The 13268-nt window shown below is 39.7% G+C and overlaps 1 protein-coding gene across 6 annotated transcripts in view; it reads right to left on the bottom strand.

The window, feature by feature from the left end:
* The window catches only part of TEX2 (testis expressed 2), a 64828-nt gene that overhangs the window by 23557 nt on the left and 28003 nt on the right, over window positions 1–13268 (bottom strand). For all 6 annotated transcript variants that reach the window (XM_026067534.1, XM_026067533.1, XM_026067532.1 and 3 more), the window contains exons 2-4: window positions 10243–11897; window positions 2048–2248; window positions 45–381 (exon numbers count right to left, since the gene is read on the bottom strand). In XM_026067534.1, the coding sequence (XP_025923319.1) occupies window positions 45–381; window positions 2048–2248; window positions 10243–11871 (2167 nt within the window). In that variant the 5' untranslated portion in view covers window positions 11872–11897. The remainder of the gene's footprint in view (window positions 1–44; window positions 382–2047; window positions 2249–10242; window positions 11898–13268) is intronic.

Raw genomic sequence — 13268 nt, 5'->3', positions numbered from 1 at the left:
TTCTTTTAATAGACACTATTACTAGAGTACAAAACACTGAATACCTGGCTTGCTTCCACATAAACTAGATGGCTTCTTTGCTTCAGACTTCAGCTTGGATGCTAGAAGGAACCTCCTGAACCATTCCTCCTTCTCCCTACCTGTCCTTCCAAAGAGGTAAAGTACTTGATCCTTGTGACTAGTGTACTTTGCCCCATCCTGAAGTTTCTTGGATTCTTCATTGTTCAAGTCTACTTTTTCTGCAGATAGCTTTTCTTCTGCATTCTCTTTGTCAGTCTGGGCCTTAGCCATGAAGTCATCCTGTCTAGCCAGTTCAATGCAAATAGGGTACTTCTTATTCCAAATTCGTTTTCGTGCCAGACTCTTGGGAACCAGGGAAATCTGAAGGATAAAGGAAAGGGTTAAATTAATCTATTTTTTCAATTATAATTTTCATCTTTCTATATTCATATGTGAAACACGAATGCAAGAGATACAGATCCTATGCAGGATTCACTAGGTTTAACTGATTTAACTCATAGCTGGTTGATGTCTAATCCACTGCAGTTACCAGGTCTTTGGTTTCATAAATCCTCCCCCCAAAAAAATAATAATAATAAGGTGAGCCATAGCCTTAGGAATTTAAACAAGGACCACTCAAGTAGCTTAGACTTCTACAATCATGTGTGTTATTTTTCATTTAAGACACCTTATTCTCACAGCTATGCAGAAAAAYAGGAAAACCAAGAACCTTATTTCTTTGATCACTAGCAAAGTAATGAAAATCCAAGTTGAGTTTTAAAACTCATTACTTTTCAGGCCCACTTCATAAATTGAATGTTTGAAGCTGGCAACAGTCAGGTCATACAACTGTGCAAGAATCAAGGAACAGAAGTGACTTGCTGATAATTACATTCCGAGTTCAGTATATTCAGAGAACACTGAGACAACGCAAGTGATGAGAAAAGTGGCAAGAGGTAAAAATTCTAATCTCAGGGCTGAACCTACCAGTGTTTTCCAAAAACTGTGGGCAAATACCTTGGAGAACAGCCATCATTTGCTGACTACATGCAGAGCACTCAGCACTTTTGCAACTGATTTTGGGAAGGAAAAAAAAAAAAAAGTACCAGAAAATTTTCTAAGACACCATGGGGAACAACAGTCAGTCAAGTACTCTTGTAGCATGAGATAGCTTTCTTGCCTCCATTATGGGAAAACAAATCTGTAAAAGGCAGGAATCTCTAAGTTTCTACCTCTTCTTCCTTTAATGGAAAGCAGAGCTGACAGCAAGCTCCTTCCCCACACTGACTCAGGGAAATGAAGGGAGGTTTTCCTCACTGTCTTCTTTGTCCTTCTGTCTAACTTTCACAGTCAAATGAAACAGTTTCCTCCCACATCTGTACTGCCAAGGTCCTCTACTGATGTACTGCATTAAAAAAAATCCACTCTTAATTATGAAATATTAATGCATTACTTAATATAATGCCAATGGAATCAAATTTACACTACAACTCCCCACAGATTTGCAGGAGTCAATAACATGTATGGAAACTGCTCCAGCATTATTCTTGATGTGCTCTTCCAACTGCAAAAAAAACTCTTCTTCCCTAGTGGGTACAACAGTGAGTTTTGTCTGTTCCAGACATCTCACGCTCCTCTTTTGCTTTCACATACAATGTGTGCTCCCACTCCAACAGTGAAATGCAAAAGTTGTCTGAACTGGCTTGGGACAGAAACACCAACCAAGAACTATGCATGTTCATGTAAGCCTCAAAACAAGCAGCCATGCAATAATTGAATGTATTAGGAACAATATTCTAAACTTCCACATGTTAACTTCTGCTTTGAGTTGTCTGAGGAAATACATGCTTTTCCATTATTGTGTAAATAAGTACATTTTATTTTTTTAAATCCTCTCAATCCTCCTCCTCAGTACAATCTTTCGCAAGTTAATCATGGAAACAATTTTGTTCACATAATGACAGCACATGAAACTAGAAGAACGAAAAAAACTTAAAGATTCAAAATCTTCCTTGTTAGAATGACAGACATAAGTAAAACATCTCACCTTGCTCTCTGTAAGTTCATAAATTTTCTGGCTGACATATGTGACTTCAGGCTTTGGCTCATTGTAAATAGCCCTTCTGGAAATATTTTTATTGGGTTTTGAAAGTCTTAAGGTGCTTCCTTCAAGACGCACATAGACAGAGTGAGTCAAAGTAGCGTGGTACGTTTCTGGATCGTAATTATAAATTTCATTCATCCATCCCTAGAGAAGAAAACACTTGTTAACAGGCTTTTAAACTGCTGGAAAACCAAGTACAGTGCGCACACGAAAGGTTTAAATAATTACCCAAGCTTTTGCCAAACTCACGTCACTTGCTGCACAAACGAATGCAACAAAGCAGTAAGTGCCCTGAATGAGAGCACCCAACCAACGGAGCATGAGATGAGGACTGTTATTCCAAGCCCAACATTTGTTTTCCCAGGTATGTCATTTCATATCAGTAGTGCAGCGCCCTCAGCTCATCGTCATGAAACTCTGCGAGATGCACAGACACAGGCTGCTGGGAGCAGCTACCAGCTGGCCGGCGAAGGCACGCTGCAGAGCGGGCAGCTCGTCTGCTTAGAGAGAGCCCTGACGTTTTAACCATCAACAATGAAGGACCGAGTAGAAGACCACAATGGAGTTTGTTTTAACGCACCATCACTGTTCAACAGCACTTACTGCATTGTGTCACTGCTCAGTTGCAATGCACAACTCATACAGGTGGATTACATTTCATTACCTAGAGACCTGTGCAGGAAGAAAAACAGAAAACAAACAAACCAACCCTGCTGCAACACGTTTGTAGGTATGTAACCAATTCCAACCACAGGGGTGACATTATTTCTGTTCTCTAACACCTGATTACAGAAAGTGCAAGATGATAAATAGGGCAGAAGAGAAGCCAGAATATTCATTAAGAGGAGGAAAGCTTGTCCTCCATGAACCAGGCAAATGACGTACTTAATTAATGATTTCTACCTGCACTTCAAGACCTTAATCCTACATACTCAATATCCATTAACGTCAGAGTGAAGGAAATAGCCTGGTCCTTATCAAGACAGATTTAAATAGCATCTCTAGTATTCCTCAAAAAAGTTGCAACTACCATATGCAAAACATCTCAGACATTACTGCAGCATCTTAACTTACCAAAGAAGTTTCACCCACACACAAAAATGTAGAGTTTATTTTAATGCTCATTTACTTCAGTGCCATAAAATTTCTCAAAGTAGACAGCATATAAGTTCTTAGATGCCATAGCAACAGTGGTATCTGTTCTGCTTACTCCACGATCTAGCCCCATTTTCATTATAAACCATGAAAAACTAGGTAAATTAACATTCTTTTTATGTTCAGTAAAGATTAAGTCACTCATCTTTGCTCAACTCCAAAGCAGACTGTCTCGTTATTTATAGAAATACCAGTGCCAATACATGCTCTTTGAAGAAGCTTTCTGTTTGTTTTTCTTTTTGCTTACACTGGGTATATACAACTACCATATAGGAAATACAACTCAAGAAGAAGGGTTTTCTATAAACCATCAAGGTTCTGCACAGCAGGGTTGATGTTTGCTTGAGCATATCCTATTTCCTTCCTAGAAATTATTAAGCCAAGACATCTCTGAGCAGACAGCAACTAATTTTCAGCCAGGAACTCCAGCTGGACTTACTGAAGCACAAAGACGTCATGGGCCTTGCCTAAAGCCACCGTGAGCTATTCACCCTGCGCAGAACTAGAATATCCATATGGCCCACATATCTCAGAAGAGACTCCCACCTGCCCCCCGGATCAGATCTCAGGCTATTTCTAGCTCTGACGCTGAAGTCTGGAGGTCTGCAGCCAGGGCAAATGTACAGACCAAAATTTGCTGCCTCAGAAGCCTATTGCCTTCTCCTGCAACAAAGTGCAGCTGAAGACCACATAAGGTGGCACAAAGAAAAAGAAATACTTAGAAAGCAGCTCCTCACAGGGATCTTAGCCACACAAGCCCCGTTTATGAATTTAATAAGCAATAAAGTTATTTTCAGTATGAGGATGGGAAGCCTCCTTGCAGGCAGGTTATCTGAGAAGGATAGGGTGTACTTGAAGTTTCTTTAATATCCTGCTTGAGATGGAACCAGCAGGAACTTTCTGACAGCAGCACTCAGACTTAGCAAAGGACACGTAGCAATGAAGCGACGTATGATTTATGCACCTCTCTCTTGACTGCCACAGTGCCATGCCAAGAAGTGAAAATCCTACGCTTCAAAGATGGAAAGCTGAGAGTTAAGAAGTCATCAGCACCTTTGGACACAGCTCAGATGCACAAACTTTGCTAGGCTTTCTCAGTAGCTATAAGATTATTATCCAAATCCTTCATTGTCACGTTTTGATTTTATCCCTCCAAAACATACAGAGATGCCATAGCCACATCTGTGATAGAAAGAAACGAGGCACAGCTTACGGTATGCGACTTAGCCATGTTCAGCGAAACTCCGGTAGCACAGGGGACTGAATTCACCTGGTGTGCCATCCACTAGACCAGCACCTTTTCTACCTAGTTCCTAGTGCTGTGCCAATATCAGTCTTTCTGCAAGAATAACACAGTATGGGATATGCACAGACAGCACGTATTTGCTGATAGTCCCAGACGGAAGATTCCCTTACACTACATAATTAAACAGCAGAGGGGAGACACCTCTGAGGACAGTCACCATTTTCCTAGCAGTGACAAGACAGACTGTATGTAAAGGGTAAAAATAAGTAAACCAGAATCCTCCTCAGTTTGCACTGGCCTGCTTCTGTCTCAGCATTAGCAAGTGCTGGAATATCCCACCTGCTTTTCTGATCTCTACCATGCGCCCAGACTTTCCATTTCAAATAAATGGATTAGTTCTATAATCTGCCAAACACTTTTTTTTTTTTTTTTTAACCCTGTACTGCAGACTCCCCTGCTCATTACACAGAACACCACCACATGTGCAAGCCCATGCTCCTTCTCCTAGCACAACCTCAGTTCACGAGGGACACAAGAACCCCTCCAAGTTGTTTAACAATGATTTCTGGCTGCCTAAGCTATTGAACGTTCAAAATCTAGAACAGGCAGAAATTAAACACACTAACTGTCTAAAATAGCAGCCTACACAGCAATTTCCATATGAGAAAGAGATTGGCTGCTTCATGTACTCGAAGGTTAGCCCAAAAAACAAAGATACAGAAAGTTAAATTCAAATAATTGGTTTTATTCAGGGAGTCTCTAGCCAACAGTCAGTACTATAATCCTCCTTGCAAATAAATTTTAAGATTCCTAATTTCTAAGGATGCAGTTTCCTGTTTGCACTCAACTTTCAAGTTATTTTTTAAACACAGAGAAACACTGCAAGGCTCAGAGGTAGCTGTTAATACTTTATCGATCATGMTTCACTATTAATGAATCTGAAAATCTCTGCCAGCTGCAGGAATTTTTTCCCCATATACCTAACAGTGCTAAGGAAGTAAAAAACACCATCTGCCTTCTCATTTCAGCAATTTTCATTTTTGTACAGTAGATTGTTTTGTTTAGCATGAAAGCATTTTTGAGAAGGTTCTCCAAGAAGCTTCAGAATTCCTTCCAAGTTCTCACATTTTAAGAACAATTTTAGCAGAAATACCTCCTCCCCTCCCTGCAAAAAGAAATGGAAACAAAAGATTCACAACCCATGGTAACCGCTTTGCAATGTGTCTAAACAGAGAAGTTATTTGAAGCAGCAATTCTGTAACCGTAATCTGCTAGCAACAGATATATTTTCCCAAACTACTGAAACAACAATGGGTTTCCTTGTGTAGGAGAGGAGAGACTGTATGATTGGGTTTTTTGGTACTAGCGAAGTCGTTAAAATAAGAAATTCAGTAATTCAGGGCGGACAATGACCATAGTCATACGCTGCTGTGCAGCTGCTTGCCGTTTGCACCGATCCTGTGATCTCCATCTGTAAAGGTCAGCAGCTTCTCTGAATTCACAGCTGAAATTAGGGGAAAGTGCCTGACTATCAGTCTAGTAACTAACTTTAAAAGCATCCGATTAGAATATTGGGCAGAATGGCTTTTATAGCAAAGGTCATAGATATTATTAAAAAGAACAAAAAACAAAAAACAAAAATCTAACTGGCAGGATCTGGCCAGCCTGTTAGATAGCAGAGAGTGAACTTTGGCTTTCAAAGTGCACTGTGTCACCCCTGTCACAGCAGCGCTATCAGCTATCCGAACCCTCCAGAGAACGCCCGGGTCTGTGCGACACAAGCACGCACACAAAATGCCTTTAAAAGGCCTCCACTGCTTTACTTTTCTTCTTTCACAACTCTGGGCTGCAAATATTTATTTGAATTACAGTTCAACAGAATAATTCACGTGAGTAAGAATTGCACAGCCGGGCCCTGCGGAGTATCAGCCTTTTTAGGGTTATTTAGTTAGGATCTCAGGCAAGTTATACCTTAACATGGGAGGGGAGATGGGGGGATTCCAAAAGGAAGTCGTAGGAAAAACTCAGAGGGCTAAGACAACAGACCAGGTCTGCAGGGAAAAAAAAATAAATAAAATCAGTATTTCTATATTATCAAATACCTAGATGAAAGCATCAGCGAGACTGCTTCACAGCGCAAGCCCAGATCTGGAGTATAACTTCCTCCAACATTTCTTAGTGATATTAACAGATTGATTAGCAGCCATTAGCACTAAATGATAACATCAAAAGCTCCAGAAGCAGAATTCTGAAATTCTTGCTAGATTGTAGATCACTCAAACCTATTAGTATCCCTCATTACCGCTATTTTAAAATACTTCAATAGTATTTTGCTTGATAAGTGGGGAAAAATATACAGGGTGCTATATAAATGCATTTTAAAAAATAAGACTACAGACTATATTTAAAAAGAAAGAGGGTCAGAACATTCACTGATATGGAATCTAAAGAYTTGTGTTGCACCAAAAAGAAAAAAAAAAAAGTTTAAGAAATGACCATCGCCTTAACTGAAAAGCACATTTGTCTGCCAGAGGCCACTAGCAAACATGAAATCCCTCGAGTGATATTCAGGAAGAGCACGCTGGTAAAAAGCCTCCCCCTTCTGTGCAGCTATGGCTCAGAAAGCTTCACTTCTTCAGCAGGCACTGCCAACACGCTGTACACTTCTGCTAATAAATGTGTTTTCTAATGGAAAGGGTAGATTTATCATTTCCATTTTAGCTGTTACTTAAACCTTTTCTATCAGTCAACAGAACACAAGGGAACACACACTCGGAAAGGCCAACAAGGAAGTTAGAAAAGCCTAATGCGTTCAAGAAGGAAAAAAAAATCCGCTGTGGACATTAAAGAAGAAAAAAAACTGAGCAGACAAAAAAGGAGAAGAAAGCTAGAGAAATGAGATTGCAAGGGAGCAAGAGGGTAACAGCACACTGAAGATGCACTTTTTTGTGGGTTTTTTTTTTTCAATATCAAAGACATTTGACTGAAATAAAGAAGTGTAAGAGTCATAGAAATTGAAAAATGTAGTTTGATTCAAATCGACAGAAGCACACACTAGTCAGCACAGAAATGTTTTATTCTTTCATGTTGCAGAGGAACAGATCTGGGGGAAACAATGTTCGTGTTCAGGTATTTTGGCAACTGCTGAGCAGAATTTTCCACTAGTTCTTGAAATTGAAGGGAAACACAAACTTCTCCATATTTACACAGGAGCACACGTACTCGTACAAAAATAGCTTGACAGCAGTTTGGCAGAATCCCAGCTTCTAAAGCCCCATTAAATGGTCTTACTTTTAGCATTTATCATCATTGCATAAAAGCAGTTCAGGCCAAAATGCAAGACCAATGAGTTCTGAACAGAGCATTTTTATGCAAGAGTTAAGTTTGATTTTCCTATATTCATGTCAGTTTTATTACAGATTAAATCTTTATCTCATTTTGCAGAGGATCTGAACTGTCTAGTGCTCATTTTGACAGAGGCAAATAGGAAATATCCGTATGAGGGGGGAATAATAACATGCAATCTGCTAAATCTTATTACATTACGTTCTACTACAATATGGGCACTACACTGGGTTTTAAACTCCTGAAGCATTAGAAAGGCCTTTTATCAGTATATTAAAGACAATTATTTTATGTGTTAATAAGCCTAAAAAATTACTTAGCAGGCCACACAAAACATAAATTTTCATTCATACAGAATCCTCTGCACAGTTATTTCTTGCCTGCAGCCATTCTCTTAGAATGCATCTCCTGGATAAAAGCATTAAAATATGGTTTAAAGGTTCTTGACTAACAGCTAACATCTCGAAGAGCCAGCTCAACATCAGCCAGCAATGAATATCAGGAACTTTTCAGCTTCAGTGTATCAATGCAAATTTATACGAAGGGACTCAGTGTCCAATTGACAAGGACAGAACTGAAAGTTTGTCAAGACTGGTACATACAAGCAGACAGAGAGGCAGGACTGTTCGGCCCACATTCGCTACAGCAAGTGGAGACCACCACTCATGCTATTCAAGAAAAGCAGGGAACATCAAGGTAGCACATGGGCTGGGCATGCAATTGCTGCCTGTACTCAGCAAAGTTGCCCATTTTGCACCCCATTCCTCTACAAGAAGGCATTCACAAATGCTCCAGTAAGCAAATGTAACAAGAGACCATCTATTTGCTTAAGGATCTATAAAACAAGCATGTAAACTACCAGCACAGCTGCAATGAGAACTTACATTTTGGTTATAAGAGTGGAAATTGGAAACTGCACGAGTGCGCATGCTGGTATACATACTATATAAAACAGTGGCACACTCGGACATGACCATTGGAAATCTGTGAGCAGTCTTTCTTAATTTGAAAAGAGTTTTCAAAAACAGTTTTTACCCATTACGCTTTCTGCAGGCCATGGTATTAAACAGCAGTCTCAACCACCTACAGTTGGGTACATAACATCAAAGAGCATGGTTTTTCTTAACCACACCAAAAGTAGACAAAATACAGCGGCTTGCCAAAGCATCTCCCAAGATGCATCTCAAAAAAGATCAGAGTTAAAAGACTTTCTATATTTCATTCTTTGCAGGGGTTACTGCAGATCTCTCTTGTGATGTGGYAAAATGTTTCATCATTGAAGTTAACAAGTATCTTTGTGTGCTGGTTTGTGGAATTTCAATTTGTCTGACAGAAGCTGTCTGACAACTCTTTAGTCATGAGTTTTTCTGCCATTATCTTTAAACTTTTTTCATTAACAGAAGAGATTCACGTTCTGCTTAAAAAAGAAAAAAAAAAACAGTTAAACGATACCAAGTGAAAGTTGTGCCACTATCATTCTGAGGTGCTTCTGCCTCACATAAGAAACCAGCAGCTGCTTTACTATAAAGCTCTGCAATAGGGAAAATACTACTTTAATTTGTCAGAGACAAAGAYTAGGTGAATCAGAATGGGGTAGGGAAGAAGCACAAAGCTACCRAAGTAACTGAGGCGGTCACGTGGGTCACAGCTGGACAGACAGCAACATGCCAGACATACCAAGCAACAGCAGCTCACAGTAGCTGAACAAGAAGTGGAGACAGAGGAAGAGTGAAGAGGAGGGAGGAGAAATTTTGTAAGAGCCTGATTTAAAAACCAGCTCTCAGGCACATATTTTAGTGAACCGTAATCCAGATTATACAGCACATTATTCAAAATGTCAGCACACAGATCCACAGACATCATAACTCGTGATTATGTCCTTTCTCATTGCTCATTCCTCCTCCCATCATAATCAGCTAATGCTTGAGAATGATCTGTACRCTCTCTAACTCTATGTTTTACTTGATCACAATGCTTTTGAAGCTTCTTGATTTAATGGACAAGATAAATCACTGTCTAGGTGGTAAAATACCCCAGAAACAGAACACACCTCCCACGGCGCAGCTTCAAGCACAAGTGTTATTTCACACACTAAACTCTGACCCCGCTAGCTTTCAGTAATTCAGGAGAATCACTTCAAATCCATCAGCAAAACCATTTGCCCTTTCATTTTTGAAGCAATTATTCTATTTTTCCTCTAATCTCTAAGGGAGTTGAAGTCTTATATAGTCTTGGATACGAACTCATTTCTCTCCCTGCCAAAGCCTCTAAAAAAGACTCTAAAACAATACTTGAATTACAAACACTGATAATTCAGCTCATTTGCACCTTTGGAGTAAGTCCTCTGCCCAGAATAACGCATGCAAACACACATAAAATGCCATGACCTCACCTTCAGTATTTCAGGTTCTTTGATGTCTAGAGCTCCTGTATTCCATTGCTTTCTCAAACTTTTATGCAATCTGAGATATTCAGGAGTACTTGGAGTAAGAAGCCAAATCACACAGACAGCCATCATAAATCCAAGCGCAATTCCAAATAAGAGTCCACTTAAGTAGCCAGGGAGAGGGATAATAAAGTAAGCATAAACTAACAGTGTTAAGAAGTACAAAGTTTTCACTGGTATTTTAGGCTGTTGCACATATAGATTATTTTCATCTTCGCTACTGAGCATAGTACCATTTTCCTCACTCATCTCTGGATGTAGCAAAGTTTCAGTAGGTTTATCAGTTTTGCTTTCATCCTCTAACAAGCAGAAGTCTTCAGAATAAAGTTCACAAAACTCCTCATCCTCTTTGCTTGCTAGTGCAGACAACGAACATTTTTCAAGTACTAGTGAAGTTTTCGTATTCATGTCCTTTGTGCTTGCAGACTGAGAGCTTTTGGTCTCCRTCTCATTTGCATGTTCCTCAACTGTTTTTGATTGATCATTCTTATTCAGGTTAGAGTCACTTCCACAGTAGTCCCCCTCAGAATCACATTCTTCTTCCTTAATGCTGTAGTTGTTATTGCTTTCCAAATGGCCATTCAAACTGGAAAGGTTTGAGAGTTCTGAAGCACTTGAAGATAAGGCTTTGGGCCTGTGGCTACTACTTTCATCACCCATTATTTTACTGAGCAGCTGAAAAGGCTCATAGATTACTTCAGAAAGGCGTCTTTTAGTATCTTCAATTTTAGCCTCCATTTCAGGTACTTTAAAAAAGGAACGAGTGTCAGAAGGAGATGTTAATGGGGATGAAGGCGCAGTTTTAGAATCACCACCTGTAGCTCGAGGTTGAGTGAACTGTTTGAAGAGATGCAAGTTCAGTTTTGAGTCTGGGGATCTGTAAGACACAGCTTCAGATTCTTGTTTAGAAGTGTCTGTAGACAGAGATTTCACTAAGGTTTTCATTAAGTGTCTGTGTCTCATCGGTGGGGTGGGTTCTTTTGGTTCCACATCTGTTGAGAGGGACTTGACTAAACTCTTAAAAGGCTTTGAACTAGAAACTGTGGATGATGCACTAGAGCAGACAACCGATCTGGAAGGGGATGAGGATGGGGAAGACGACAGGTTGGCTTTCTGTTCCACAGGTGCTGATGCACCCGATAAGCTAACTATATGACATGAATGTGATGAGGGAGACAGGACTAGTGGCACTGCACTGAATACTTGGGATATGGAAGGAGAATCCAACGGCTTTACAGCGTCTGCAGTTGGCAGAACTACAGGTGATGAGGACAGTAGTGATGTGGAGTTGGCCATGTTAAGCGAGGTAGCTGGACCAGAAATATCATGGCCACTATGCTCAAAGCAGAGGTCTTCCTTGGCTTCAAGTGCTGTTACAATGCTTTGGTCATCTAGTTCCTCATCAAGGATCTCCTTAAACTCCTCTTCCTCCTCTTCTTCCTCCTTCCCAAATGCAGAGAAATGAATAGTAATGGTTTCTCGGGAGACAGATCGTTGGACCTGTACTTTTGGTGCTGACTGCTTTGAGGACATTTCACCAGTTTTCTCTGCATGGCTACTGTTCTGACTTGTCATTGCAGGTTCCAGAGATGTGTCAGAGTCTGTGAAGAAAATGCAAAACTAAGTTAAATGCATTTTTCCCCCCCTAAAAGTCCTTATTTTCAAGTTCTAAGACAAACACAAGAGATAGGTTATATGCAACAGGTCTGTCAGTTGAAGAAAATAAAATACTCCAGACACTTTTCATCTCACTGGATTTAAAACTGTCTAGTCAAATCAGGGACTGTTACTACACAAACAAACCAACAACAACAAAAAAAACACTGACTGGATTGGAATAGAAAGCGTTACCAGACCCTCTCAGATGATCTTGAAGGAAGAATCTGACATGATTTTAGGAAAGAAAACATAAGCAGAAGATAATCATGCCCAAAATGATAATAGGTTACTGTTTGCCAGCTAGCATATTTCCACACAGCACAAAAAGGCAATATTAGAAGTGTTGTGCTGTTAAAAAATACCTTCAAGTGTTCTGAAATCATAGTTCATCCCTGATATATTACCTTCCTGTTTTCCCTAACAGCTACAATTCTTACTGAGTTCCAGAACCCCCATTCCACCCCAGGACATGGAAATTCTTCACTCCTAACTCTCACTTCCTTCTACATATGTTAGATCCTGCTTTTTTTGTTTTGTTTTGTTTTAAGCAAAGCTTGCAAACTCAAAGCAAGGACAGAAACACGTAAGAGTCTTCAGATAGTCTTTATCATTCCATGTTTTACAAACTATGGACAAATGATCAGGATATACAATTGTCCAATAACTACAGGCAAATCAAAGCGTAATTGGATAGAACTTTATTCTAAAAGTTATCCTCTAAAAATAAAGAATTCCTAAGACTAGACACCCTTTACAAAAATATTTCAGCAGAACCCCTAGTACAATAAGGTGAAGTACCTCCAAACACCACAATAATGGGCAGTATCAAACTAATAGTCGTCAAAAAAGCATGAATCAGACTGGACTTTCTGCTTCAGCAGACAGGGCACATTTGAGATATACTGCAGACAATGTATATACTTAGACAAAGAATTCACTACTGCTAGCAGTTTTGCTGTAAGAATGTGCAAGGACACTTCAGCAGAGGCAACAGTTCTTCGCATTGACATAGCAACAGCACTTTTTCAAAATACTGATCTCTTCAATTCGGTGCACACGGGCTGCTTATAGGATAAATATGCTAAAATGACTGCCTTTTACAGCTGTTTTCAAACATTTCATTGACCCATGAAAGTGGACTTACAAAACATTTCCATAGAGAGGAAATATTACACATATTTAAACCCAGGCACTGGTGGCCATTCTCAAAGATGGATCAGGAATTACAAGACAAGCTCTGCCTTTCTGGCTGTGAAGCAGCACTTTATCTTCATTGTCAAGACAGCAAGTTTACCACTTTAGTAACCGAATTA

The sequence above is a fragment of the Apteryx rowi genome, unplaced genomic scaffold (genome assembly GCF_003343035.1).
Source record: "Apteryx rowi isolate R43461 unplaced genomic scaffold, aptRow1 scaffold_26, whole genome shotgun sequence".
NCBI lineage: Eukaryota > Metazoa > Chordata > Aves > Apterygiformes > Apterygidae > Apteryx > Apteryx rowi.
This window is presented reverse-complemented; position numbering and strand designations above follow the sequence as displayed.